Source organism: Neomonachus schauinslandi, chromosome 9 (assembly GCF_002201575.2).
Source record: "Neomonachus schauinslandi chromosome 9, ASM220157v2, whole genome shotgun sequence".
In the NCBI taxonomy this organism is placed as follows: Eukaryota; Metazoa; Chordata; class Mammalia; order Carnivora; family Phocidae; genus Neomonachus; species Neomonachus schauinslandi.
The window spans coordinates 1,525,666-1,553,358 of NC_058411.1; the positions used below are offsets into that span (position 1 = coordinate 1,525,666).

The following is a 27,693-nucleotide window of genomic DNA, read 5'->3' on the forward strand; positions in this document are numbered from 1 at the left end:
TCTCCGTGTGGGGAGCCAGGACTCCACACCCCACACCCCGCTGAGTCCGCAGGCCTGAGTGTCCGTGCGTGGGGATGGGATGGGGGGCACAGAGGAACGGGAGCGGACCTTGGGCATTTCTTCCCATCACCGCGGCCACTGCCTTCACCACGCGGGCCGGAAGAGCCCGCCTCTCCCATCCCCAGCGCCCTGGCATAGCCCCCGGTGCCCTCTCCTCATCCAGCAGAGGTGGGACCCTGTGTCCCGCATCCGAGGGGGCTGGGGAGGGAAGGGTGACAAGGACTAGAAGCTGTGGCTCCCACTTGAGGGGTGCCCCGCCAGGAAACTTCCTGCCGTGAAGAGTCAGGTGAGCCGTGGCTGGGAGCAGAATGGCCTGGGGGCCCGACTGAGAAGTCTGACTTTACGATGGAAAACACTGGGTAAACACAGATAGTGGCCCAAGTGAGAGAGCGAGAGAGATGTTTCCCAGAGATAAGCCTGGGATCCCGTGATTTGAGAGGGGCCGCTGGGAGCCGGGCCTCACTCAACGCGAAATTAGTGGCTGTGAGCAGTGCAACTCTCCAAGGAGTCTGGGCCCTCGGAGACGCCTCCCACGTCTACCCAGCACTCGCCCTGCCCAGCCCCGCTCCCGCATCTCACGCCGGGCCCCATGCCATGTCCCCTGGTGGCACCTTCCAGAGGCGAGGGGGCTGCCCCAGTGCCAGGCCCGTGTGCCAAAGTGCAACCCTGAGCATGGGACTGGGCCTTAGTTTCTTCAGCTGTGAAATGGGAAAGAAGATGAACCAGTACGCTCTGGGGAGTGTGGCGGGGACGCAAGCAGCTAGCACATGGCAGAAGGTGAGCCTCCCACATTGTCCCCGTGTGGCTACTCCTCACGTGGTGTGCGTGGGGACCTAGGGGACTGGCTCTTTACCCCCCTGTTGCTAATCCGTGATTCTCAGAGGAGCTGATTTACAGATGAAGACTGGCCTCTTTCCAGGAATACAAAATGGCTCTGCGGAAGTTTCCAGACATGTGCCCGTGATTTTCCACAGCTGTCCGAGACACACGCCCCGTCCAGGAACTGCTCCTTGGAGGCCTGTGTCCCACAAGCGCAGGGGACCTCCCCCCACCGCGAGCCCTGGTGGAGAGCTCCCCCCTCCTGCCTGGCTGTGGAAGCTTCTCCCCCACTGTCAATAACCCACTTGGGGGGAAGCCAGGTGAACATGTGCTCTCCGTGGGACACCCAGCACGCAGGGGGACTTCCTTCCCCGGCAGGCTGACACCTGCTCTGGGAGGGTGCTGCCGTGTGGGCTGATGTGAGCCACCCGCAGCTTTCACAATCTGGGGCTCCTTGGGGTCTGAGGCCTCGAGCAACAGGCTCTACCCCCAACCCTGGCAAGCAGAGCCCAAGGGGTGGGTGCTTCCAGGGAGCTGCGGGGTGTTGGGGACAGAGAAGACATGGCGGGGTGGGGGACAGGGCTGCTCCGCCGCCAAGGAACCTGAGAGGCAGCCTCCTCCCTCCTTGCCTCCACCGGGCTTCTGGTCCTGCCCCCTGCCCCCCGCCGGCAGCCACCCCGCTCTCAAGCCCTGAGCCCCCTTCCCCCCGACACTCCCCACTCATGGGACCTTCATCAGGGTGTGGGGCAAAGGCTCCTCAGGCCCAGCCGTGCTCATGCGGTGCTCCCTGGTTGTGCAAGGCCAGGCACACCCGTGTCTGGGCGAGAATCTGGAAGGCTGCCAGCCAAGGTGCCAGCCCGGGCCTGGGAACCAGGCGGAGAAGCCCGGGGCTGCGGGTGGAGCCACCCCCGGCCCGGCCCACCTGGGAGAGGTCCCAGCTGCATAGTGGGAGCCAAGGGCAGGCTCTTGGGGGTCACGCTCGTGCCCAACATCTGCAGGGCCCATGCCCTCAGGCTGGGCCCGGCTCTCCCAAGCCTCCAACCCAGGGGCCAGACAGACAGATGGACAGACGGATGGGAGTCCTCACGTGGGCAGTGAAAGAGGTTCAAAGTGGTGGAGAACCTGGACGGAGGTATCCCCCCACACCCCCATGCCCCCTCTCCCTTCCCCCACACTCCCCATGCTCAACAAGGAGGGGTCAGGAACCGTGTTAGGGTGGGTGGGGGGTGGGGATCAGGAAGCCTCTGGCCAGGTCAGGCCAGGCCCAGAGTCACATGGGGGTGGGCCTGAGCCCCGGGGTGCCCTCGCCCCACAGGACTGCTTAGAGTTTGGACAGAGAACCAGCCAGGGATCCAAACACCTAATTTCAGCCCCAGCCAGGCCTCTGACAAGGCTCGGGGCTGTCCGCCCGCCCACCCGGGCTGTCGCAACTAGGCACCTAGGGCTGGCACAGGTCCCCCAACTCGTGCCTCCCAGGCAGGGGCCATGGGCACAAGGGGGCTGGACTAAACCCTGCCCAGCAGGCAGCCGGCAACTGGGAGGGGCCAGGAGGACTGGAGAGACGGGATGGTCCGGTCTGTACAGGGGGAGTCAGGCAGAGGCAGGTGTGCGGCAGGGGGGCTGCCCGGAGGAGGGGGCTTCAAGCTTCAAGAAGGAGGAGGAGAAGGAGCAGATCAGAGGAGATAGGGCAGAGGCTGTCTGCAGGAGGGAGCAGTTTGTCTGAGCAAACACGGGGAGGCAGGACTGCCGCGGAGGGCCGCCCGGCTCCCACACCGCCCTCGTGCTGCCCCAGGAAGGATTGGCTGGGTGTCCCTCACCCCCAGGGCACCCTTGGACCCAGAGCCTGGGCGCGAGTCCCTGCACACATGCCCACAGTCCTGGGACTCAGAAGGACCCACTGGAGCTGGGCTTGGGGACCTAGGGAGGGGTCCCCAGAGAGATTTTATTGCCACTCTGCCCAACAAAACCTTCAGGCTGAGTCTCGGAAACAGAGGGAAGCAGTCCCAGCAGCAGGGGCACATCACAGTCAGAGTCATGGGGTGCCTGCGGTCCCTCCAGCAGGTCACATTTACGCTGCAGCAGGACGGCTTCAGGTTAGACACCAGGCAGCACTTCCTGCAAATGGGACGTCTCCCAAGAGACCTCTCTCCTGCGGCACCGGTGGTGTATGAGGGAAGGGCAGACAGGCAAGCCCGGGCACCTCACCAGTGGGGCCCAGCCTTTTCCAGGGAGGCACCCGAGGACCTGAGCAAATCCAGCCAGACTGGAGAGTCTTCTGGACGGCCAGATGATGGAGTGGGGGAAGGAGGTGTGAGCTGGGGACCTGGCCCACCTGCCCTGGGAGGCAGGGGGGACCACCCGGCCCAGTGGGTCCCCATACGGGGAGCCGGCCCCGTGGGGGGGGCAGAATGGGCAGGTACACGCAGTAGAGGGATCTGAGGGCACCTCCAGGCTCAAGGAACCTCTTGGCCGTGGCTGGGGCCCTCCAGTGCTGTGAGAAGGTGCGTCACAGAGTGGCCTGATAGGACAGAGTGTGGCAGGTGTGAGGTTAACCCTTCCTAGGGGAAGCCCTCCCCGACAGGTCCCTTCAGGCACTTTGCAGCTCACCCTACACAGTGCGTGCCCCATCTGCAGAAAGAACTCTGCAGGCCTGACTGACTTTGACCCATCCTAGCCTCCTCTGGCTCTGACCCCAGGACTGGCCCTTAGACACGTTCCCTAAGCCAGGGTCCAGCCTTATGGGGAAGCCTTCAGTCCTGCGTGGAACAGAGGGACTTACTGGGCCTGGGGCCTGGGCACCAGCCCCACCCTGGAGCTTCTGCAGAAAGGCCACCACTTCCAGGTTCCCAGCTGCTTCTGCCTGTGGGAGGGAGCATGTGACCAGCAGCCAGCCTGACTCCCCTCCCACCCCCCGCCCACCAGGATACCTTCCCTGGCTCTTCCCACCCATGCCCGTGACTCCTTGTCCCCACCGCTCTGGGCCCAGGGAGGGGCCTGGGATGGGAAGGGAGAGCAGGAGTGTGGGCACTGGGGCTGGAGGTGGGCAGGGGGAGGGGAAGGAGGGGAAGCCAATGAAACTGTCAGGAGGCCTTCCTGGAAGAGGTGGCCTAGGAGGGGGCAGCGGGGGCCCTGGAGCACTCACAACAAGCAGGGCACTGCGCCCGTCATAGCCCGGGCAGCCCAGGTCAGCCCCCGCCTGCCACCATGACTGAAGGCCATCAAGGTCTGCTCTGGACGCCAGCCTGGGAGAGGGAGCCGAGGAGAGGATGAGCCGTCGGGGCCCCAGGGCCTGTCACACAGCCAGCCCCACGCAGCGCCCAGCACCAGCCTGGGGCAGCAGGGCCGGAGTGCGGGATACACTGGGGGCTGGCCAGTGGCCTGGAGTCTGGGTTCACCCAGCGGGGGTGACCATGACTCAGGCCAAGGGCACACGCACGCACGCACTCACCCAAGCATGCACACGCACCTGCGCACACCCCACAAGGAGTGCCGCCCACCAGCTTCGTATTTCACAACACAGCCCTCCCTGGGCGGGGTCGCCAGAAGCAGGAGGGAAGTCTGCAGCAGGAGATGTGGGCGGGGGGCCTGAACTTAGCAGGGGGCGTGGTGGCGTGGCCCGCCTCACCCGGAGAAGGACCAGGGCCCACCTGCTCTAGAGAGGGAGGAGGGGCCCCCAAGGGTCCTGCTCACCCTCCTGCCCCTCTCAGAGGAGCCCACTCCCCACACAGGGGCTGAGCAGGGAAAGGGACCCCCCAGCTGTGCCGACTGAGGCTGGGGGCGCCGGTGGGGGGCTATGACTCCCTCCTGGTCGGGAAACAGCAGCATGAGCCCCCATAGGGGCACCCTGTGATTTCTGGGGTGAATCATGCCAGATGGCACCGCCAGCCTCCCACACATGGCCTCGCGGAGGGGCCCCCAGAGCCAGCCAGGCAGCTCGGGGTGGCTGCGCCCGCCCCCACACAAGGTCCTGGACGCGGTGGGACCTGGCAACCACCGCCCCTCTCGGCCTGTTTCCCCACCTGTCCATGGAGCCAACAAGGCCCGCCCACGGGGCCGCACGAGCCTGAACCAAGCCCAGAAGTCCCTCCAGAGCCAAGGCCAGTGGTTGTGAGCAGGCCCCGCCCTCGCGTTTGAGGCCCTAACACCTCATCACAGCTGAGAGCCCACCTTCGCCTGCCGCCCGGGGAAGGGTGGGAGCTGGGTTGGGCAGCAGGGCTTGTCTGCCTGGGGACACTGAAAGTCAGGGCGGGAGGGCCTGAGGCTGGGGGCCAGCGGGGTCTCCCCACCCCACCCCACCCCACCCCACCCCACATCAGGGACTGGGACCACCGAGGCATGGGGGTGGGGGAGACGCTGGCCAGTGGGGACAAGAGGGTCAGAGCTTCGGGGTCTTCTTGTGAGCAGACAGTTCACCCACCCCTCAACTCCTGGCCGGTCATCACCCACTCCCCAGGCTCAGGGGCCTTTTCAGGGCTGCGGACCTAGGCTGCCTCCAGTACCCCCCCACCCCCGGCGACCCCCAGTGCCCTGGCCTTGCCTCTTGGACAAGCCTCTGCTATCCTCCACCTCTTTCTCTCCATTCCCCACCTTGGCCCTCGGCCCCAGCCTGGGGGCAGCCGACAGGTGGCACGGAGGGACCCCAGGCAGAGCAGGAGTGGGGGGGTGTGCCAGCGGAGGAAGGAGCTGAGCTCCGCAGCCCCGGGCCTGTCCCCCACCCAGCCCACCGCCAGACCCCCACCGGAGAGCCCCAGGACCCTCGCCTCCCCAGTACCCCAGGCTCCCCAGGCCTGCCTGGATGTCACTCAGGGCACCTGTGACGTCAGAGTCCTGCTAGCACCGGGCGATGGTGGGCCAGGGCAGGACGGCCACTAACCATGGCTCTGTTTACCCCATGACAGGGACAGGCCCCCACTACTGCGAGGCCTGCACTGGGGAGGACAGAGACTCAGGAGACCTGTCACCTCACCGGAACGGGGGTCAGCTCCCTCCCCCAGCCACCCCAACCCCCAGGACGGACTCCAGCGGCCAGGCTGGCACACGGTGGGCTCGCCTCCTCTGCAGTCCCCCGCCCAGCTGGCAGTCCCTTCCCGAAGCCCCGTACCCGCCTCCCGCCTCCCGGAAGGGCAGGTACGCCTGCAGCCTCACCTGCACAGCTCTGTCCCCGCGTCCTCCAGCTCCCGGGGGGACAGGCAGGCCCCAGCTGCCCTCAGCAGCTCAATGACACCCCGATGCCTGTCACGAGAAAGTGCGTGTTGGCCGCCTGCCCAGGCAGCTGCAGCTCAACACGGGGAGTGCCTCGCCCCCCGGCTCCCTGCCCCTCCCAGGCCCCCCGCCCCCAGGCCAGGCCAGGGCAATGCCCCTCCACACATCCAGGAGCCTTCCTGGGACATCCTGGGTCTGCAGGGTGGGGCTGGGTCTGAGGCACCCAGCACGCGCCCCATGCTGGGGTATCAGCCCTGACCCAGCCGCTCTTCCACCCCCATCATGAGGCCTCTGCCACGGTCTCCCCCAGCCCCCATCCTGAGGGCCCAACGCACTCCCATGGGCCCCTGGGGGTGGCCCAGCTCCACCACACACACGGGCTCCAGCCAAGGTTGGGCCTGGGGAAACTGAGTCAGTTGGGCCCGCACTCTGCCCTTGGAGGTGGGGTGGGGATGAGACACTGGCAGGTAAACGTGAATGGGAGGGTCCCAGAGTGGGCCCCAATGTCTGGGTTTCCACAGGCTGACTGGCCAGGGCCAAGTCTGGAGCCACCCACTGGGGGTGCGGTGGGGGCAGGGTCGGGATGGGGGCTTGGGGAGTGGGGGCATGGGTGGGCAAAGCAAGGAAACAGAATGTGCAGGGGCAGACTCTCACAGCGTAAGTGCTAACCAGGTCCCTTCCCCCGCAGTGTCCTCGTACTATAAACTGCACGGTCACCCCACTTTTAGGAAGCATGGAGAGGAGGGTGGGGCCCCCCAGGCCTTGCCTCCCCACCCCGAAGAGCCCTCCAGGGCACAGCAGGTCCAGCCCCGGGAGTGAGGCCAGGAGACTGAGGCTGGGAGACCGGTTTGCGGGGAGCTGTTGTGCTGGCGGGGGGTCAGGGATGAAGGGAAGGGACCGGGACGGTGAGCTCATCATTCTCCACCCACGCCCAAGGACTCATAGCCTGGAATCTGCAGCCAGATCACTCCAGCCCTTCACCCCCACCCTGGGAACCCCTGACCCCGCGCTCACAAGAGCAAGAGTCCAGTGAAGAAGGTGCTACCCATCACTCTCTTCCCCGGGGCTGACATGCCCACCCCAGGGCGCACACCGCTGGGGCACCCAGGACTTGAGCCTGACAGTCTGGCCACCCCAGACTCTCACACCCTCAGCCTCTCTCCATGAGACCTGCAAGCACTCACTGGCAGGCTGAGTGCCCCCAGGGAGAAATAAATCCCCAAGAAGAAGCGGGGGATCTGGAGACTGCTGCAGACACTAAGTAAGCCAACAAAGGATTAAACACAAGAGCTGTGACCCCCACAGACACACACACGAGCTCTCACACCCACATTCACGTGTGCACGCACGCACACACTCTGTATCTGACACTGCTCCGGGCTTCCAGATGGGCCACGGGGAAGGAGACACAGAGGGGTCCCACCCCACCCATAAAGTCTTCCCAGCAAGTTCCATGTCCCATAAGGTTATAAGCCCCTAGAATATTGAGCCAAGGTCCCTCCGAGCCCTGCCCACCTCATGACCACCTGCTCTGAATTTCCACTGTTGGCCAGAGCAGGTAAGGCCCGGCCCTCGGAGAGATGCCAGGCAGGACTGGGTGTGGGGGGCCAGGAGATGGGCTGCCCCAGCAGAGGACAGGGGGCATCCTCAGGCCCTAGTGCCTGTCTGTCCAGCCCCCTGCTTGCTGGCTGCCCAGGCCCTGTCCCCAGCCGGGCTGGGGGCGGGTAAGGCTCTAGGAAGCTGATGTCCTTGGCCCCGCCCAGCTCTGCCCAGCAAGCTGGGTCACCACAGGCAAACCGGCAGCCGTCTCTAAGGCGGCTCTACCCAGGCCCACCCCACATGGAGCCCCAGCCTGCACGCCCACTGCGGTGCACCCCAGGTACCTGCCCTTCACGGCCAGCAGCAGCGGGCTGAGTCCGTCCTCGTCTCGGGGGTCCACGTCCACCCCTCTCCGCAGCAGCATGGTGACTGCCCCAGGCTGGCCTCCCCGGGCGGCCGCGTGCAGAGGAGTTTGACCGTTAAAGTTCTCTAGGCTCAGGTCACTGCCCTGGGGTGATGCAAAGGCCTGTCACCTGCTGAGGGAGGGCTGGGCAGGGTCAGGGAGGCCAGGGAGAGGGGATGGGAAGGGTCAGGGTGCACCCCGGGAGTGGGGCCTGGCACAGCCCCTGTGCGCCCCTCAGCAACCGGCTGCCCGGCATGGCAGAGCAGGGCCCCAGGGAAAGGCTGTCCTGCCTGCGCCCCCCGCCCCCGGGGACTGGCGTGGCTGGGGCTGGTCCCCAAGGAGGGGCGGGGGCCTCACCAGCTCCACAAGCGCCTGCAACACCTCCAGGTTGCCCGCGTGGGCCGCAGCACAGGCCAGGCTCGGCATCAGAGCATCCCGTATGGCATCGGCCTCCTGGGTGGAGGACAGCGGCACCCCTGGGGTCTTCAGCACATCTGCCCCCAGGGGACCCGAGACCACCGTCCAGCTCTGTCCTTCCCAGCCGTGTGCCCCAGGGCAGGCCACCCACCTGCTAAGATCCAATTCCTCAGCCGTGGCCACCACCACTGAGGATGCAGGGACAGACTCACAACAAGGCGCCCACTTGGGGGAGCACAGGAAGGGGGGCTGGTCCCCTCACCTAGAAAGAAGGGCACTCCTCCCTGGGCAGAGCTCCTACAGGCTGCTGCCCCCAGCCCCGGGGATGCCGTGGGTCGTCTAGGAGCTCCCCAAGATGCCAGAGGGCCGGGAATGCCGGCAGAGGCCCCTGCAGGCTGCCCCACACGCGGGCCAGCCCACCCTCAGCCCTGCAGCGCCGGCAAGGCCTGACCACAAAGCGACTGCCCGTCGGCCTCATCCCTTGAGCTATCAGGCCCGACACAGCCACGTAGTAACAGGCCACACATCCCAGCCTCTTGGTCCGACCGTGGCCTGCCCCTGGCACGTGGTGGTGAACATGACCGCAGCTGTCCATGGCGAATCCACCCACCCCCACCCCGCAGGGGGGAAACTGCCACATATGGCATGACCCCAGGGAGCACTGGGATGCCAGGCCTGGACGCCTTGGCCACAGGTGGCTGCGTGGTGGGGCACCGGGAGGCCCCCATCACCGCCGTGGGCCTAGCCCGGCCTCAACCCCAGACCCTAGGCCCTGAAGTAGGACCTCAGCTCCCCTGCTGGGAGGGCGAAGCGGGAGTCCCAAGGGGCTGTACCCCGCAGGTGCAGGAAAACCCCAGCTCCCTCTCCTTTCAGCACCCAGGACAGACAGCGTGCCCACCCCGCCTGCGGGCTGCCCCCCCACCGGCCGCACGGCACCTGGGGCCGAGACTGGCAGGCGGCAGGCCGGGCCCAGGCAAGCGCAGCCGCCGGATGCCCCTACGTGCCCCCCTGGTGATGGGGCCACATTCTGTCCGCTGTCCACGTGCTGTAAAGACTCCGCTCAACTGTCTCGGCTACTCCCCAGGTGCTGCCCCCTGCCTGAATGCTGAATTCTTGCAAGTCATCCCTGCTACGGACCCAAGCCCTCCACTGGGCCCAGAACCAGGCCACGCCTGGCAGTCTCCTGCTCACGCTGGAATGGTGGCGGCCATGGCCGGTGCCCAGCGTGTCCAGCGGGGAGCCGCCCCTCAGGCCCCCATGCACACACCCCCACACACTGGGCAATACCTGGCTCAGAGTGAGGAGCTGGGCAACCCCCTGGCCCAGCGCACTGCAACTCAGTGAGGGCCGGCGCTCGGCCCCGGTGGACAGCGTCATCTCCCCCCGAAGGTCCCTGGCCAGCAGCTGGGGGAGGAGAACACAGCAAACCAGGGATGCTTGGAGCCCAGGAGCCCCGACTAACCTCCCAGACCAGGCACCCCCAGGGCAGACAGTGAGGGCTGCCCTGGGCCTGAAACCCCTCGGTTCAGGTTCCATCCCCCAGGCCGGAGCTTGACCCCAACCAGGTCCCTGCAGGCCCACCCCACCCTCCATCCCACTAGCCCCCCATCTCCCAAGGACTCTGTGGCCTCTGCCCGGGCTGGCTGCGTCTGAGGCCCCCCAGGGAAGGCTGGGGGATGAGGAGCTATCTTGGGAGCAGTCTGAGGAGCCTCGGCGTGTGCCAGACCATGGCTCCCCGAGACAGTGGAAGAGCGGGTAGTCTGAGCTTGGGGTTAGCAAGGGGTGGAGGGAGCCCAGGCCCCAGAGCTGGACCTTCCCCCGACGGGGAGGCCCTGCACCCCTGCCCCCCTTCCAATCCAGGCACACACCCCACTTGACTGGGCCCCATGGTCTGCCCAAGTCACACCCCCTCGCCATGCCCTTGGGAGCCCTGTGACACGTGCCCCCACACCCACAGCCCGAGGGGCACCTCCTTCTTGCCGTCCAGGCTCAGCCCGGGCTGGCCCAGCACATAGGACAGCTTGGCCAGGGCGGCCTCCGACGTCATATCGAAGCCAGAGACAATGCCCGCTCCTGCCATGGCCTGTGGGGAAAGGGGTGCAGGCAGGAAATGGGGTGCAGGGTCACAGGGCCCGTGCCCTCCCCCTCCAGGGCCCAGTTCCCCGCCCCCACCATGCCAGCTGCGTAGTCAGAGGTCACGGAGCCCTGCAAGCAGTGAGAGCAGTTGACGATGACAAGGCCCCGCTCGGCCGCGGCCTGGAGCTCCCGCAGCAGGTCCGGCTTGGTGGGGCCGTTCCCCGAGCCGAACGTCTCCATGACCACGCCCTTCAGGGGGGGCTGCAGGAAGGCCCGGACCTGCGGGGCCACGACATGGGTGGGGAGGGCCTTGGCCTCTGGCTCCAGCAGTGGGAACCCACAGGCTTGTCCCGCACCTTCGCTCGGCCGCGGCAGATGCAGCCCGGGCTGCCGTCCGCGCCCAGGACGTCCCGGCCCCGAGCAGGCCACACGGAGAGCCGTGAGGGTCCGCTCCCCACCTTGTTCTCCCAGAGAGACCCCTGGTCCCCTTTCAAGGCTTGAAGGCCGTGGTCGGTGTGGCCACGATCAGAACACCCCCTCCACACAGCTCCCAGCACTGCGGCCCTTCGTCCAGCCCCTTCACCCTGCCCTGTCTGAAACACAGCAGAGGACGCCCCCAGCAAGGCAGTATTTGGGGGAAGTGCCCCACAGCTGAACACACATATAGGGCTCCAAGTCAGCCAGGGGCAGCGCCCCCACATCCTGCCTGCCTACAAGGCTCCACTCGGAAAACAGACGACAGGGCCTTGGGTCCACCCATGGACGGGCCCCACGGAGGGACACAGCTTCCCAGCTCAGCAGTGCCCTGTGCTGAGCACCAGAAGGCCTGGCCCAGAGGGCCAGTATCTGTCCGAGACTCCGCCATACAAGAGGGAGCACAAGGGCTGAGCCCCTGGCCCAGGGTAGGGCTTCAAGGCAGGCAGGAGCACCTCGCCACCCGGCGGTGTCCCCGTGGGAGCTCTCACCCCTCACCAGAAGTGCTTCTCCAGCAAAGGCCAAAGGTGACTGCACACCTGTCCCTGGTAGACACGCAAGAATGGGGACACTGGACACCAAGACCCACCGCAGGCCAAAGCTTGCTGCCAGCAGGCCCCGCCCCCATGGCCCAGGAGCCCACGGAGACCAGCAACAGCCAGCCCCCGGCGTCCTTCCTCCTGTGGGGCCAGCTCCACGGCTCTTCGTTTCCCCAGCTATGGGGCGTTCTGGAAATCTCCCGAGGAACCAGCCTGGGACTTCACAGCCGCAGCATGATTTTCCCAGAACACGGCAGCCTCATGCCACGACCGCTGGCCACGGCAAACATAAGGCCTTCTCAGGCCAGGACCGGCCCGGTGGGGAGAGCGCTGCGTATGGGCTCCCTGTCCAGCGCCCCCACCAGCGAGAGCTCCTGGGCCCTTATGTGCAGGACCAGTCCTCCCCCGAGCAGGGCTCCCGCCCGAGAGCCGGCGTCCGGAGGCCGCCTGAGCCAGGCAGGCCGCATAGTCCCACCCCAGAGCCCACAGAATGCCCCTCTGAGGGGCCTGCGAGGAAAGGCCATCACAGATCCTCAGCCCGCGAAGGACCCAGAGCCCCCAAGGACAAGCGGGGGTGGTGGGGGGGGGGGCCTGCAGTCCTGGTGCTTGTGGCCCCACCCGGGCTCACAGGAGGAGCGTCCAGCAAGATCTCGGGTCCAGTCTCTGGGAAGGCCGTGCCTGTTCACTCGAACTATGAGGCCCATCCTTCCTACCCAGCCTTCCGCAGGGCTGGGTCCGCCTCACTCACACGCCATGTACTGCGGAACACCCGTCCTAGGCCCAGCCCGGGATGAGCAGGGGACACATGGTGAAAAGACCTCCCTGCCTGTCCCTAGTGCCCTCTGAGGGGATCAGATCCCGGTTCACAGACTGTGGCCCAGAGCTCAGGGGCAGCCCGTGCCAAGTCCCACCCTACGTGTGGGGACGTCCCCGTGAAGCCACCTCTGTCCACATGCCCGGCTGGTCACAGCGCAGGAGTGTCCTCTGAGGCTGGCACCGAGCCCCCGCACTGACCCGAGCGATGCCCAGCATGCTGTAGCTCAGACACCCTCTGTGTGAGGGGCCACACGGCATCTGAGCCCAATTCACAAGGCAGGACAGAGTCGGGCGTTATGCCCCCCCAGTGGCAGCTGGTGGCTGAGGGGTCACCAGCAGGGAGCAAACAGAGGCCCGCCAGGGCAGCCACAAGGAAGAGCGGTCTCGGGGCCATGCCCCATCGGCCCCGGCAGAGCCCCGGACCAGGCGCCGTGAGTCCACCAACGTCCGGCATCCACAGGGTCAAGCCCACGTTGCAAATAGGGTAAGATGGGCCCTGAAGCCTCAGCTGAGGAGGCGAGGGAGGGGCTGGAGGTCCTGGGGACATGTGCGGGTTCAGCCCCAAAGGGGTCAGCCTTGGCTGTGACAGCTGAGGGGCTTTGTGCAGCCTCTGTCCCTGCGTGCCCAGGCCTGTGTGGGGTGGGTGACGGGAAGGGGCAGTGCAGGGGACAGGATGGGCAGGCAGGCACCGGGGAGCCAGGGGGTGCGTGGGAAGCGTGCGGGATGTGCAGGGCTGGGGCGGGTCCCTACCAGGGCCGCGGGGATCCCGGGGTAGAGGCGCAGCAGGCCCACGTCCCGTTCCATACTGCTGTGCACCACCAGCGGGTCCTTCCCTCGGGCCTTCCGCACCAGCTCCCGGTTGACTGTAAGGGCAGAGACGCACGTGTGGGACGTGCAGGCCACCGGTCGGCCAGGACCCCCGCCGGGCTCCTCTGCCCCGCTCCCGACACAAGTCCTGCCCGCCCTCAGCTCCCAGGTCCTCGGAGGGGTGCAGCCCCAGCCTGTGCACGGAGCCCAGGGCGCAAGCAGGACCCCTCAGGGACAGGGGCGCCTGAGTCTTGCAGACCGCACGGAAGTGTGCAGGGAAGGTGGAGGAAAGGCGTTCCAGGAGCAGGAACAGAGTGTGCGCGGCCCTGGAAGCGCAGCTGCAGAGCCACACACCATGTGCCGTCCTGGGTCCCGGGAGAAGTCTGTCCAGCCGGCCTCGCCTGCCCCTGCCCCACCTTGCCCACAGCCCCGCAAGTCAAAGAATGAAAGAATGAAGGAACGAGCGAGTCTTCCGGAGCACTCAGCTCTGGAGAAAGACAGCCTCCCTCTGACACACCCCAAAGTCTCAGAGGCCTACCCCCCACACCCCATGGAAAGGGGAGGGGCAGATACTCGGGGTCCCAGAAGGCCAGTCTCCCCAGCGGTCGGAAGGTCGCCGCTCTGCCAGGACCCAGCCAACACAGGCCCCCCCACCTTCTTGCATCACTCTCGGAGGTGGGGCTGGGCAGCAGGCCTCACCTCCGAGCCCTGAGGACCCCCGAGCCCAGCACAGGACCCCACTCTCCCAATCCCGGGCACAGCCCCGGTGGGGGCAGTGGCCGGGCGTCGATGGCCCCACGGGCACTGACCGTTAGGGCCTATCCGAGGTAGCAGGTACCATATCCAACACATGGAAACTGAGGCCGAGCGGGGAAGGGCCGCCGAGGCTGCCCATCCAGTGTGCAGAGCCAGGAGGATGGTGGGGAGGGGCGTCTCCAGGACCCTGGCCCTGGGCTCCTCCCTACCCTCACCCTGGGGTGGGGGGTGGAAGCCTCCAGACCTCCTATTGCCACCAGGGCAATTCATGGGAGGTAACAAACCAGGGAACATTCCGGACACACGCTGCCCTCTCGCGCTGCATCCGAGGGGGTGCTGGGGGATGGGCAGCAGGAGGGGCCCGCAGCATCAATCAGCAGTGAGAGGCGTCCTTTAATTTAGGGCCATGTGCCCCATCTGGGCGTGCAGATAGGCCAGGGTGGGGGCGCTGCCAGCCGCAGGAGTTATGGCCGCAGAGGGGGGTTTGCAGAGACAAAGAGAGCCCACGACCCCCTCCCTGCGTGCTTGGACCATGCCCCTGACAGCACATGGAGCCCCAAGTCCTGCCCCCCTCCCGGAGCCGAGACAGGAAGCAGGGACGGCAGCCTGGGGCACACCGAGCCCGGGCCAGCTCCCCGCGCAGACCCCCAACCCTCACTGTGGGAGACCGAGCCGCCCTCCACACAGAAGGCCCCTGGGTGTCCCCACAGCCCCTCTGGACCCCCAAGCCCCTGCCTGTGACGGCCTCACAGAGGGAAATAATAACACAAGGAGAGGGTGGCTCCGGCGGGCCACCCCAGCAGGAGAGTGGGGGTGCTAGCCCAGGCACCGTCCACCCCCCTCCGCCCCAGCCCCTCCCCAGTGCCCCCCCACCCCCCCCCCCCACCAGCCAGCCACATCCTGGGCAGAGCCTGGCATTACTCAACACCAGGTGCCTAACTGGCCTGGGGGCCTGACAGCCGCTGGGACGGGCCGGGCCAAACGTTCCCACGCTCCGCAGGGCACCGGGCACCCGCCGGCAGGAAGCCATCCTGCTGGGGTCCCTGGCCCAGGGCTCCAGGGGTGGCCTCAGCCTTGCGCGCACCAAGCTGCCCCGTGGCCTGCCCGGGCCCGGCGCAGCCCAGACGGCCCTGCCGTCCACATGGAGCGGCTCTGCGCCTGCCGGCCCAGTGCAGCCCCAGAAACTCCGCTCCTGAGCCCCGGATGGAGCGTGACTCAGTCCCCACGGGGGAGCCAGGCCTGCAGAGCAGCCGCCCAACCCTTCCTTCCTCAGCCGGCCGGCACCAGGGCAGGAGGGCCTGAGCACCGCCACCCCCCATGGCAAGGAAGCAGATCTGCCCACCCGCCCCGGTGCGTGCACCACCTTCCCCGGGCACCCTCAGCAAGCAGGTGGAGCCCCGCCTGGCCCCTGGAGGCCCAGGCATGTGGGCTGTCTTACAAGCCCTGGTGGGCACCCGGGGATGGGGGCGTGGGGGCAGGATAAGACCATCCGAATGGGAGTCAGGGCCTGGGCTGAGCCAACACCTTGCCGTGTGGCCCTCCCCGCCTCGATGGATGGCCCACCCTCTGGTCTCCTGCTGCCCTGGCCTGCCGCGGCCCCACAACTGCCCGGCAGAGGACCCAGGGGTCAGCCAGGTCCTGTGCATAGCCATGCTGGCATTCCCACGTCTGTCTGTCCTGGGGGGAATCCAAAGGCACTGGGGGCTTTCAGAGTTACATGACCAGCCTGCCCATCATCTGCTCTCCACGGATGGCCCAGCCGTGCCGGCCAGAGCGCCTCCCTGCTGAGTCCCCATCAGCAGCCTTCCCACAAAGGCTCCTGCCCTGCACCCCTGCCTGGCCCGGCCTGGCGCGCCCGAGACCCTGCCTGTGCCAGAGCATCCCAGGAAGCTCCCGGCCCTTGGATGTCAAGGCCCATCCACAGCCCCCTCCTCCCTTGGTCTTGATCTGCTCCTCCTTCTGGGGGCACAGAGGCTGCTGCACCAGGAGACCCCCAAGGGCTCTTCCCGTGCCCATCTCCTAGAACAGCCCCCACGGGCCCCAGCCCCGGGCGGAAGCCAGCAGTCCAAGCAGAAGAGCCACCTTGGTCCTGCTGGTGCTGGGTTCCCGAGCCCCAAGTCCCGCAGAAGCAGCCCCGTCTCCCCATGCCATGGTGGGCCTACCTGGAGCAGGGCTGCGAAGCCCTAAAGTTCCCCAGAGGAAGGCTGGTCCTGCCAGGCCCTGTAGGCCCCCGCCCCCCACGGGGTCTCCGGGACTGGATCCCGCAGCTGGTGGGGTGGGGACAGATGCCCAGGCCAACATAAGGCGCAGGACCTCCCAGCTGAGTCAGGAAGCGACGCCAGGCAGACGTGGGGGCTGTCCTCAGTCACCAGGGAGTGGGAGTGGAGGGGCTGGTTATGCCCACTGTGGATCCAGAGTGAAGCCAGGACACACTGGGGACACGGCAGGAGGGCAGACATCCCAGGTGGAGAGATGGCAGCCCTGGGAGTGACTCCCCCCAGGTCAGTGAGGCCCAAGCTCTGGGCCAGCAGTCCTGGCTGAGAGCAAGGTCAGAGGCAGGGAGGGGAAGGGGCTCCCTAGGGGCTGGGCTGCCTGCCAGGCCCAGGAGGCAGAGGACTCCCGGGAAGTCCCAGGGAGGAGGTCACAACACAGGAACCACGTCCCCCTGGGTGTGTGGCAGGGTCAGAGACGGTCACAGAGACGGACTCCTGGGCTCAGGGTCACGTGGCTGGGGGGCGGAGGGAGTGGGGACTCATGAAGGGCAGGTCCCCCAAACCTGCTCCTCCTCTGGGCCAATCCCCAGGGCCTGAGCTGGGGCTACCTGCTGGGACACCCCCCCCACCTTGGTGGCCCACGCAGGCCACCCTCTTGGAGCAGCCCCTGACTTGGCAGCCCAGGGCAGAACAAAGCGCTGTGCTCGCTCCCAATTTGGGAGGATGCTCCTCAAACCCAGACACAGTTTCCCAGCCCGAGCTCTCTGCACAAACCCCAGGGCAGGAGCCCTGGTCCACTGGCCCTGCTCCCTTCCGGGCTTACTTGTGACGTCGGTACCCACAACGGCCAGAGGGGGCAGGTTGGGGGAGCAGAAGGCCGCGAACCTGCGTGAGTCCACCTTGGTCACTCGGTTGCCCCGAAACAGCTGATTCTGGAAGAACAGGCAGACCTGCAGGGGACGGCAGAGGCAGTGGTTCAGCTCTGGGGAGCCCCTGTGCCCTCCAGCTCCCCCCCTGCCATCCACAGAGCACCCACTGCAAATGGCCCACAGACACCGCCGATGGCTGCCCCACCAGGGCACCTGCCCACCCTGCCCCCCACCCCAGAGGGGCCTGGGGAGAGTTGGGCAGGGGGCCGGTCATGCGAGGGCCCTGCCACCCCTCCCTTCCCACCTGCCCACTGCCCCCACCCCTGCTTCCCAGGGAGCCCCTGTGAACTCAGCCCAAGGGTGCAGAGAGAGACCCTTCCCCACAGTGGTGGGGTCCCAGCAGCCCTGCTCCAGAGCTCGGGTGGTGGGGGCTCTAGCTCTGCCCCCATCTTCCAGCCGCTCTCGAGCTGTTCTCCTGGGCAGGGGCGGGGGCACAGTGGCAGGGAGACGGTGGGCACCGTACTTCGGTGACGCCACCCCCGCGGGTGGGTGCCCACCTCCCAGCACGGGCTCCCCTGCAACGTGAGGGGTTCTTGTAAGGTCTCCCCCATGCCCCCACGTGAAGGGGCGTGCTGAATAGGGAAAGACAGCTTGGCAACTGTACTCGGTACAGTCTACTTCTATAGAAATTTCCATGAACACCTACAGATAACGTGGACACGTATAAGATACGTAATCTGGGGGCGCCTGGCTGGCTCAGTCGGTGAAGCGTCTGCCTGCGGCTCAGGTCGTGATCCCGGGGTCCTGGCTGGGGCTCCCTGCTCAGCGGGGAGCCTGCTTCCCCCTCTGCCCCTCCCCCCACCCAGGCACAAGTGTTCTCTGAAATAATAAATAAAATCTTAAAAAAAGAAAAATACGTAATCTGGAAGAAAACACAGCATGCTGTTAACAGCAGCTTCTCTGGGAAGTAAAATGGGGGTGGCTTTGTTTCCTTCCGCTTTATTTTCCAAGTTTCTCTATGGTGACAGCGTATGTCACTTGTAAGGCGAAAGGCGCATCTTTAAAACCCTGCCTGACTCTTCCCCCGCACATCCCACCTGAGAGCCCACCCCAGAGAGCCCACCTCGCCTGCGCTCCTGAGGCCCAGGCCCCCCACCCCCCACTCCAGGGAGGGGGAGGGTACCTCGGGGATCACGTACTGGCCAGCCATGAGCAGGGCCCCCAGCAGGTTCTCCCGGCCATCATTCCACAGGGCATGGATGGGCACCTGGGGGGAGGCACGAAGAGAGGGACAAAGACAGGGCAGCTGGACAAGGCTGACAGCAGGCCACGAGCCCACCCCGGGATAGCAGAGTGGGCACCGGCAGAACCCAGGCGCCACCCAGCCTGGCCGGCCGGCGCCGACCAACAGGCGCTGCCTCAGGGAGCCGCGGGACTAGAAAGAGGCCCAGGGTCTGGCCTGGGTCTCCCAGAGTGCTAACTCACCCTGTGGCCTCGGGAAGGCCCTCATGCCCACCAGCCGGCCTGGGACATTACCTGGGCGCCAGTGAGGATGACGGTTTTCTGCAGGTTCTCCAGCACGAAGGAGAGCACGGAGGCTGCAAAGGCCATGGTGTCCGTGCCGTGGATGACCACAAAGCCGTCGTACTGCCCATAGTGTCTCTGCGGGGGCAGCAAGCTTAGGCAGGCCTCCTCCCAGGGATGGGCCTCCTCCTGGGGACAGGCGGCTAGCCAGTCCCCTCCAGGCAAAGAGAGGAAAGGGTCCCAGATGCAGAGCGAGGGAGTCAGGGAGGAACTGGTGGGATCTTGGTCACTGCTGGCCAGGAGGACACTCTCTGGAAAGCAAGTCCCTGCCTGGAGTCCCACTCACTCCTCCCTGCTCTCCCCACACCCAGGACAGCTTCCTTTCCTGACTGCACGACACCCACGGGACTGGGGAAGGGGGGGTCTCCGGACATTCCCCTAGGATCAGAGGGTCTGCTCTAGACTTCTGGCCAGCATCTCCCCCAAATGATGCCCAGTCAGGGCTCCCAAGAGCACTGGTCAGTTTGAGGACTACACCAGAACTCAGCTCAGGACTCCTGGAGGGCCCCTTGCTGTGTGACCCCTGCCTCCAGGGCAGGTGTCTGCAGGGGTGAGTGAGCCTGTGAGCCCATGGCCTAGCAGGAGGGCCAGGTGTGGACACAGCAAAGGGCACAAGGCACAGCCAGTGCTGGGAGCTGGCAGGTGATCTGGGAGGCCGGCTGGAACAGAACGTGGCAAGAGGGCAGGGTGCTGGCGGGCAAACATGGGGAAGAGTCCTTCCAGGCCGCATAGCCTAGAAGGCCTCCCAGGCATGCTGGCCATCTCTGCAAGGACATCCTCTGGCCACCACCTAGAGGGCAGCCAAGGCTGGGCCTCGGAGGGTGGCTGGCCCAGGCTGTGGATGCAAGGGGCACAATTCTGGGAACCAAAGGGGCCAGCCCCTCCTGAGGGGACCATCCTTGGCAGCCCATTGAAAGACCAAGCCAGGCTGTACCTGGAACTGAGGCTGCTGAGCCATGCGGCGGGCTGGGGCACCCTCTGCTGGCCACACGGGGCACTGCCATGGGCCGGGCCGCCAGGGCCCTGAGGCCCTCTGAGTCTGCATGTGGCTGGACACGGCGGCCAGGACAGCAGTCCTGGGAGCTCAGCAAAGCTGTCAGGCCCCGAGCAGAGGACGCTGCTGGCCGCACACCAGGGAGACTGCCCCAGACTATGGCCACGGACATGCCCACTGTCAGCTAGTGGGCCCATTCAGGGACATAAGGACCAGGCCCAGGACCACGTATTGTCCTGCTCACAGTGAGAGGGCATGTGGCCCAGGACGCTGCTCTCCCCCCAAGGCAGAAGAACACAAGCGTGTAGCTGGGGCCAGCCCCTAGGTGCAGGGAAGGGGAGCCTGTGTGATGAGCCTCTGAGGCTTCTTAAGGAGGCAGGGGAGAGCTGGGCCTGGAGGTGGTAGAGGAGAGTGGCGGAGGGAGGGGGTGGGAGGCAGTCAGGTAACGGGGCCAGGCTTGTGCATGAGGGGGGCTGGTGATGATGAGGTTGGGCAGAATAGAGAGGAAGGCTGACGGAGGGGCGCTCTGGCACCAGGTAAACCACGAGACCTGCACACGGTTCTGTGCCTTTTATGGGCCCCAAATCCACTAAGTCCCTACCTTCAGGGTGGGGTGAACAGAGAACGGTGGGCCAAGCACAGTGGGCCTTCCCTGTCAACCATCAGGGAAGCGGCGAGCATCCCGGCCCAGGATACTAACCAGAACAGCTGTCCAGGACATTTCCTCACCAGGAAAGTGGACATGGCCCTCACTGCCCACCCTCTGCTTGCATGGGGGAAAGGGCCTCAGGAGCCTTGCAGCTGAGATGTAACCCGAAGGTCCGACACTTTACTGAAGCTGCCATTTCCTGATGTTCCCAAGTCTCTCGGGCCAGGCAGGTTGACCCCACCACCACAGACCCCAGTGCCCGGCTTCTGCAGCAATGACCACCATTGCGGCCCAGCCCACCAGCCCCGCCCACTCAGCCCCGCCCACACTCAGTCCCACACCCACACTCCCAGCCCCGCCTGGTACACAGCCCCGCCCACTCTCTCAGACCTGGCCAGCCCACCAGCTCCTCCCACACTCCCAGCCCCGCCCAGTACACACAGCCCCACCCACACTCAGCCCCGCTCAGTACACACAACCCCCAGCCCAGCCCAGCCCACCAGCCCCGCCCACTCAGTCCAGCCCATCAGCCCCGCCCACATTCTCAGTCCCACCCACACCCCCACAGCCCCGCCCACTCACTCAGCCCAGCCCAGCCCACCAGTCCCGCCCACACTCCCAGCCCCGCCCAGTAAACAGCCCCACCCACTCTCAGCGCCACGCACACTCCCGGTCCCCACCCCAACCCCAGCCCCGCCCACACTCCCCAACTACCTCGATGGTCTGGGCAATCTGAACCCACTCGGTGATGGTCATGTCACTGGAGTCGTAGAGGGGCTGGCACTCCAGCACCGTGTAAGTGACTCTCTGGGCGGGGCTCGCGGGGCTGGCGGGCCTGTGGGAGGCAGAACAAGGGCTCCTGCTCTGCCCCTTCCTCCCCCTGCCGGCTCTGTTCCCCCCACCCTGCCTACCCCTGCACCCAGGGACTTCTCGGTGGGCTCTGCATATCCACAGTCAGCATCCCCAGTACAGGGCCAGGCCTCCCTCCCCCTCCCCCGCCCCGAGTCCCCAGGAACAGGGACCTTGGTCCGCAGGGGGTTCAAGGATGGGCCAGGACAGGCTGCTCCCTAGCAGACCCAGCTCTGAGAGGGAGGCTGGGCCTGGCCCTCAGTGGAGACGACCGCGGGAGGAGAATCTCTGGCAGGAGGGAGCTCAGGGGCCAGGACGCCTGACAGCCGTGACGGGCACCAGGCAGCCTTGGCCAAGAGCTAAGGAACAGAGGGACCTTACACTAGGGGGAGGCAGGGCCACCTGGGGCCAGCCCCTGCCCCTCTTGATGGGCTTGCGTCCACACGTGGCTGGGGACGCCCAAGGTGGTGGGAGTCCGAGGCTCCCTGTAAAGGGGGCTGCTGGTCAGCTCTAAAGCCATGAAAGCCTCAGAGGACATTAGTGACCACAGCCCGCTCCACAGACCCTGCAGGTGCCGCCCCGTCTCAGGACAGCTCTACCCCAATGACGGCCGGTCGTCATCCCCCCCTGGGACCCCACGGAGCCCACACTCACGGCAGCACCAGCGTGTCCTCAGGGAGGCCACAGGCCCGGGCGTGCTCTTCATCATGGAACATGGGCAGTGCCCGCAAGACAGCGGCCAGGCCACTCCCAGGGACGAGCACTGTAGGCAGAATCCGGGTTGGGGGCAATGTGGGGTGAGGGGCCCACAACCACTGCCGCCTCCTGTAACCGCTGGCTCCTCCCTCCTCATCAGGACATCTACCCAACATGCTGGGGGCCAGGCCCGTGCAGGAGCCAGGAGTTTGGGGGGGACAGGACCCGGGGCCCTGGGGAGAATGGGCAGCTGTTCTGCATCTGGACCTGATGGCTTCCCACGGTGGAGCCAGTGTGACAGCCCCAGGGGCCCTGCCAGGGGCTCCGGCCACTCTACCCAGGACCAGCTCACCCCATCTCCCACCTTTTCTCACAATGCAGCCCAACACACCCACGCTTCCGCCCCCACTTCCCAGAATGCCCACAGTAACAACAGCCTGCAGACATAGTGTGGGCTCTGTCTGCAAGCCCTTGGCCCGTCCCCCTTCCAACCCAGCACGTGCTGTACCCCAGCTCAGGTCACCACCTCCAGGAAGCCCTCCTTGATGTCCAGGCCCAGCTGCCCTCGCTCCCTCACCAGACTACGGGCGACCCCTGCACAACGCAGCCCAGGCCCTCTGCCTGCAGACTCCATGTCCCAGAAACATGCATCTAAGGTACTGGGCAGAAATGGTGCTGTGTTTTAGGAAAACCCTGAAAGGTTACAGGTGTGTTTCCTAGAAACAAGCCTTGGCAGAGGCTCCCAGGCATCAAGGTCCTGGCCTTTTGCCCCACCCTGCTCGCCACCAGCACCATGACCTTGGACAGGTCAGCTAACTTCTCTGGGCGTCTCCCACGGGCCTGCTGCTGGGCCCCTGGACACGGTGACGAGGACAACGGGGTCCCCCTCCTTGAGAAACATCCTTAGCTGAAACAAGTAAGGCCTTCCAGACCAGGGTCAGCTGCCGCTCCTGGCCTTCACGGTCTAGCAGGCATATCTGTGCCCCGCTGCTGCTCAGCTGATTAAAACAGCACCCCTTCCTCACCTCCCACTTGCGGAGGGTTCAGGTGTCAGCCAGGCTGTGACCTCACCTGCGGCGCGGGTGGGCATATCGGTTTCCCGCGGCTGCTTAACACATGACCCCAAACAGGTAGGGAACGGAAGCAGCACCGCTCTATCTCACAGTGTCTGTGGGTCAGAAGCCTGGCCGACTCAGGGTCCGCATTCCTCACCCACTTGCTTTGCTCAGGCTGTCTCCCCACTCCCAAACCCGCTCCGTACGTCCACCTGCTAAATCCTGGGCCCCAGCTCCCGCCAGCCTCCTGGCCAGCACGGGCACACTGGCCCAATGGCTGTTCGTGGATGTTTGTGGTGCCACCGCCCCAGCCAGAGGGGGCCCCAGGGAGCACTTGAACAATGCTCTCCCCGCCCGCACCCAGCCCCACCAGGGGCTGCACGCACGCTTGCCGCAGGAGTAAACCATGCAGGCGAGAAGCATCATAGACGGGACATCAGCGCACGAATGCCGGCCGGGCCACACTCCCAAGACACCCGAAGCATGACCAGGACGTGTGCCTGCCTCCACGAAGGTCCAGACTCAGCAGCCCTGCCAGCATCGTGGACAGAACTTCAGGTCCCGGGCACGGAGGAAGGCTCGCAGCCACCCCGCCACCCTGCCGCCAAGCTCCCCCAGCTGCAGCAGGCTGAAAAGCACCCCCCAAAGGTGTCCACGTCCTGATCCCCAGGACCTGTGAGTGCGGCCTGAATGCAAAGCCTTCGCAGGTGTGATGGAGTTAAGGGTCTGGAGGTGGGGACATGACCCTGGATGACGCAGGTAATCCCGTGTCCTCTTCAGAGGGAGCAGAAGGAGACGGGACACGTGGAGGCGGCAGCCACATAAGGACCAGGCAGGGAGAGGCACGGAGACTGCTGCGGTGTGGCCACAGCCAAGGAAGTGGGAAGAACGGACCCTCACTGCCCGAGGTCAGACGCCTGCCTACAGCACGTTGGGAGGGGGGGGGGGCGGCACCCGCCTGCTCAGCTGTGGGAACCACCCCGGGAAACTCAGACGGCCACTGTCCCCTGCAGCTCCTTGTGGTGGGTGGCACGGGGGTATCTGCAAAGCTGGGGATCCATGTGCGGGACAGGTGAAGTGGGGATCCACTTGGTTTGGGTTTCATGGGACAGGCGTACCTTGTGGGTGGTCGCCTCCACCCACAGCCAGGCCGTTGCTAGCCGTCGGGAGGGGCAGTGGCTGCCAGGGACCAGGGACGTTTTGCTGCCGCAAGGTGGGGAGGGGCGGGGCCACAGGCCCCCCCCCCCCCCCCCAGGACAGGACCCCGCTGTGCCCACCCAGGGAGCACGTGGGCAGCACAGCCCAAACTGGCCCAAGAAAAGGCAATGTTCTCCTGTTCTGTTCTCTCTGCAAAATCCTGCCGCGGCGTGGTCATACCAAAACGGCAAGGGGAAACATGCAGCCAAAAAAATTGTAGGGCGGGGGGCAGCCACGAGAGAGTGTCAGCAAGTTAATGAACAGAACAGTCTTCTGGGTTTTGTGACATCCTTGCCTTTTTAAAACTGGTGATTTGTTATGATTTCCTTAATCGTTCCAAGTAAATGCCCACTTTCACATTGAACTCTGATTCTGTAAACTGTATTATTTTTCTCAGCGAGCCCTGCTTTCGGGCCCCTATAAAACCAGACCGTGGCCTCGTCCTTGGGCCACGGAGACAGGCGGCCACTGGCAGAGGATGCCGCTCAGCTCCTGCCAGACCCCTCTTCCGTAAGGGACGGTTTGCGCCCTAGGACCGCAGGTCCCCCTGGAACCACCTATAGCTTGGGCTCCCACACTGGGAACTGGTGAGCATGGGAAATCGTGTTCAGGAAGGAGTTCCAGGCCGAGGGCTCCGATGCCATACTCTGGTGACCGAAAGGCTGCGGACGTCGCCCCTGCCGAGAGGGCTTGGCTGCAGGACCCCCTGCAACCCTCCGGGCTGTCCCGGCGCCTGCAGATGCCTGGCCCCAAAGCTCTGCTCGCCCTGCTATGTGTGCAGGCAGGGAGGGGCTCCTGGGTTCCTCAGCCTCCAGGAGGAGGCCCCGGATGCTGCTCAGCCTTGGGCTCGGGGTTAGCATCTGACTTTCCATTCATGATGCCCCTTGACCTGTGACATCTTTGCTGAACTCAGAGACGGGACGGGTCAAGGGGTGTCCCTAGCTGCCACAGCCTCCACCCCCCGCTTGCTGTCCTGACCTTTGGCAGGGCTCAGACACGTGGCGCCGTGTGCCCGGCAGGCCACTGTTTGCCAGGCGCAGAAACGCCAACAGTGACGATCCAAACAGCTTGGCTGTGGCTGGCCTGCGCCCCTCGCCACCCCTCGCCGCCCTCCCGAGGCTGGAGCCCCGTCAGCAGCGCCGGGCGAGTTAATCATTGATGCTGGTTTGGATCAGAACTCCGGGGAAGGGCCTGGAGTCCCGAGTTCAACAACCCCAGAGGGGCTGGGAGAGGACAGGGGCCTGGCTCCTCCATCCATCCCCATCTTGCTCTTGCCCTGGCCTGGGGCTTCCCTGGTCCCTGGACACCTTTCCACGCCACACACACTTTTAGCCAAAAAAGCCAGCAGGAGATGGGTGTCCCTCAAGAACACGGAGAGCCAGTCACGCGCCAGAGCAGGCCCCAGGACCCTCTGGTCTCAAGGGCCGGGGGTCAGGGGTTGCATGACGGTAGAGCGACAGCAGGGACCAGATCCCACGCCTCTTCCTCCTTTGTCGTCTGGGGCTTAAGCCACGGGCTCCCCGAAGAAGTGGGAGGGCTGGCAGCTGCCGTGGGGACGAAGCCGGCCTCACAAAGGCAAAGCCCTCAGCCAGGAGCCCAGGAGAGGCACCCCTGCCCCAGGGCCGGAGCTCAGAAGACCCGCGTCCTTGCTGGCTAGGAGAGGCTGACCCCTCTAAGCTGCTCCGAGCACAAGAAGGTGCCTGCCGACCTCACCTCCACCAGGCCAGAGCAGGCTCCGAGGCTTCTGGAAGATTCTTTCCCGTCTGGAAGCCGACCCTTCCCCCCACAGCCTATCTTTCTTGAGTCAGCGTCTCTAGCTCACCTTCTGAACATGTGAGTTTGCAGCCCCTCTGAGAGAAGCAGCACCCGTGGGAGCGAGCCCCAGGGCTGCCCCGGAGAGCCAGGGCAGGGAGGCACAGCTCCGTGCTGGGGGGAGAGGGTCGGAGTCCACCTGTCCCTGTAGCCCAGACCCTTGGGAACTGTGTGTTGAGCTCAACAGAATCGCAGCTGGCCACGTGCCATGCCTGGAGGGGCAGCGTGCAGGGTGGGCTCAGGGCAGCTCCCCTCTCTGGGCCCAGGCTCCCCCCACCCCAGCCCCTCCCACTCCGTCCCACCTCGGTCCAGCCCCTGGGCCCTCCTGCCCCGGCAGCGCCCCCAGCCTTGCATCTCCTCAGCACGCGGCCTCTGTGACCTCCATCACGTGCTGTTGCTGGTTTGATGTCAGCCCCTCTCTGGCCTGGGGGGCTGCCGAGCGACCACAGCCACGCCCTGCAGGTGGAGTGTCCACCGGGGCCTCCAGGCTTCCGAAGGTCACCCACCAGCTAACCGGGTGGGAGAGGCGGAGGGCACAGCCGCAGCGGGCAAGCTCCCGACAGCCCAGGGAGGGCCCTTGCCGGGGTGGGTGGACAGCCATGGCCCCCGTGCCTGAGCCCCTCCAGGACAGGGCTCCCTCTACACAAGCCTGAGTCCTGGGGCCCAGCACGGGGGTGGGGCCTCAGGGAATGTCCGAAGTGACGGCTGGTGTCGCACATGGGGTAACAGGGACAGAGGATGGAAAAGCGGCTGCCGGAGCCCCCAAGAAAGCGCCAGGGGTGTCTGAGTCGCTGCTTCCATGAGGCGGAGGGTTCGTGCTGGCCCGCCTGGACATCGCCGAACCGGGAGGGGCCTTTGTGGAAGCTACCTGCAGCTCCCCACTCTCCTGGGAACGCCAGAACATTCTGGATGCTGGTGTGCAGCCCTCCTCTTCCCACCCCCTCGGGTCCCTCGCTGCAGGTGCTCAGCCCCTGCGGCCGCATCCCTGTCCAGGGTGGCCTGCGAGCTCCAGCGCCTTAGCCCCGCGCCCCCCCACCGCCAGCAGCAGCCCCTGCCACGGGGCAAAGACAAAATGCGCCACTTGCCCAAGCCGCCTGCTGCCCCCCACACACTCCCCCAAAGTGGGTGCCTACAGCTGCCGGGAGCCCTGAAGCTGGGAGCCTCCTTGGGGAAGCGGTGGGGTCACCTCACCGCCTCTAACAGCCCGCACACACCTGCCCGCCTCCGCGTTTGTCCGGGAAGGGGGGGTGGGGCGGGAGCCCCGGGCCCTCCCGGGCCCCCATGCCTCAGCGCTGAAGAGTGCCGGCTAGAGCGCGGGGAGGAGGGGCTGAGCGCGGCCCCAGACGGCTCCCAGGGCCGGGCCGAGGCCTGAGAGACGTCACTGGGCGTGGGAACGACCCCATCCCCCGCCCCCCCCCAAGCCGCAGACTCACCGCCGTGCTCGCTCCGCATGCCGATAGTGCCGCCGGTGTAGACGGCCAGGAGCCGCCGCTCGGGCCCCAGCGCGCGCGCCATGCGACCTCGGGACCAAAGGACCGAGGGGACCGAGGGGAGGTGGCGGGCGCGTCGAGGGCAGCCCGGGGGCAGTGCCTGCGGCGGGGAGACGCGGAGAGCTAGGTGTGCCCCGGAGGTGGCGGGTCCGTCCGGGGGCGGGGCCTGTCCGGGGCGGGGGCGGGGCCTGAGCGCCCCGGGCTATCGGACAGCCGACCCGCGCGGCGGCCCCAGGTGCTGGAGGGCTGGGACACGTGACACAAGAGCCACGTGCCTTACGGTTGGCCGGGAGGACCCCGGCGGAGTGGGGGCCGCCCTCCCCGCCCGGGCGGCGCCCACACAGGCCGGTGCCCCAGCAAAGCCAGCGCCGTTGACC

The 27,693-nt window shown here is 66.1% G+C and overlaps 1 protein-coding gene across 1 annotated transcript; it reads right to left on the reverse strand.

Annotated features, from left to right (window-relative positions):
- Window positions 1-2,973: 2,973 nt before the first annotated feature.
- Window positions 2,974-27,341, reverse strand: ASPG (asparaginase). The gene is made up of 16 exons (XM_044918154.1): window positions 27,260-27,341; window positions 21,721-21,829; window positions 20,932-21,043; window positions 18,527-18,652; window positions 18,174-18,257; window positions 16,945-17,071; window positions 13,096-13,208; window positions 10,613-10,795; window positions 10,410-10,523; window positions 9,728-9,844; window positions 8,381-8,476; window positions 7,965-8,128; window positions 6,025-6,111; window positions 4,022-4,121; window positions 3,659-3,739; window positions 2,974-2,994 (listed from the first exon to the last, which is right to left on the reverse strand). The coding sequence occupies exons 1-16, from the start codon at window positions 27,339-27,341 to the stop codon at window positions 2,974-2,976; spliced, it is 1,716 nt and encodes a 571-aa protein (XP_044774089.1).
- Between the last annotated feature and the right edge of the window lie 352 nt (window positions 27,342-27,693).

Coding starts and splice junctions, on each gene's coding strand:
- ASPG (XM_044918154.1), bottom strand. CDS start 27,341: ATGGCGCGCGCGCTGGGGCCCGAGCGGCGGCTCCTGGCCGTCTACACC. Junction 21,830..27,259: donor CATGCGGAGCGAGCACGGCG/GTGAGTCTGCGG, acceptor TTCTGCCTACAG/TGCTCGTCCCTGGGAGTGGC. Junction 17,072..18,173: donor GCCAGTACGTGATCCCCGAG/GTACCCTCCCCC, acceptor CGTCCCCTGCAG/GTCTGCCTGTTCTTCCAGAA.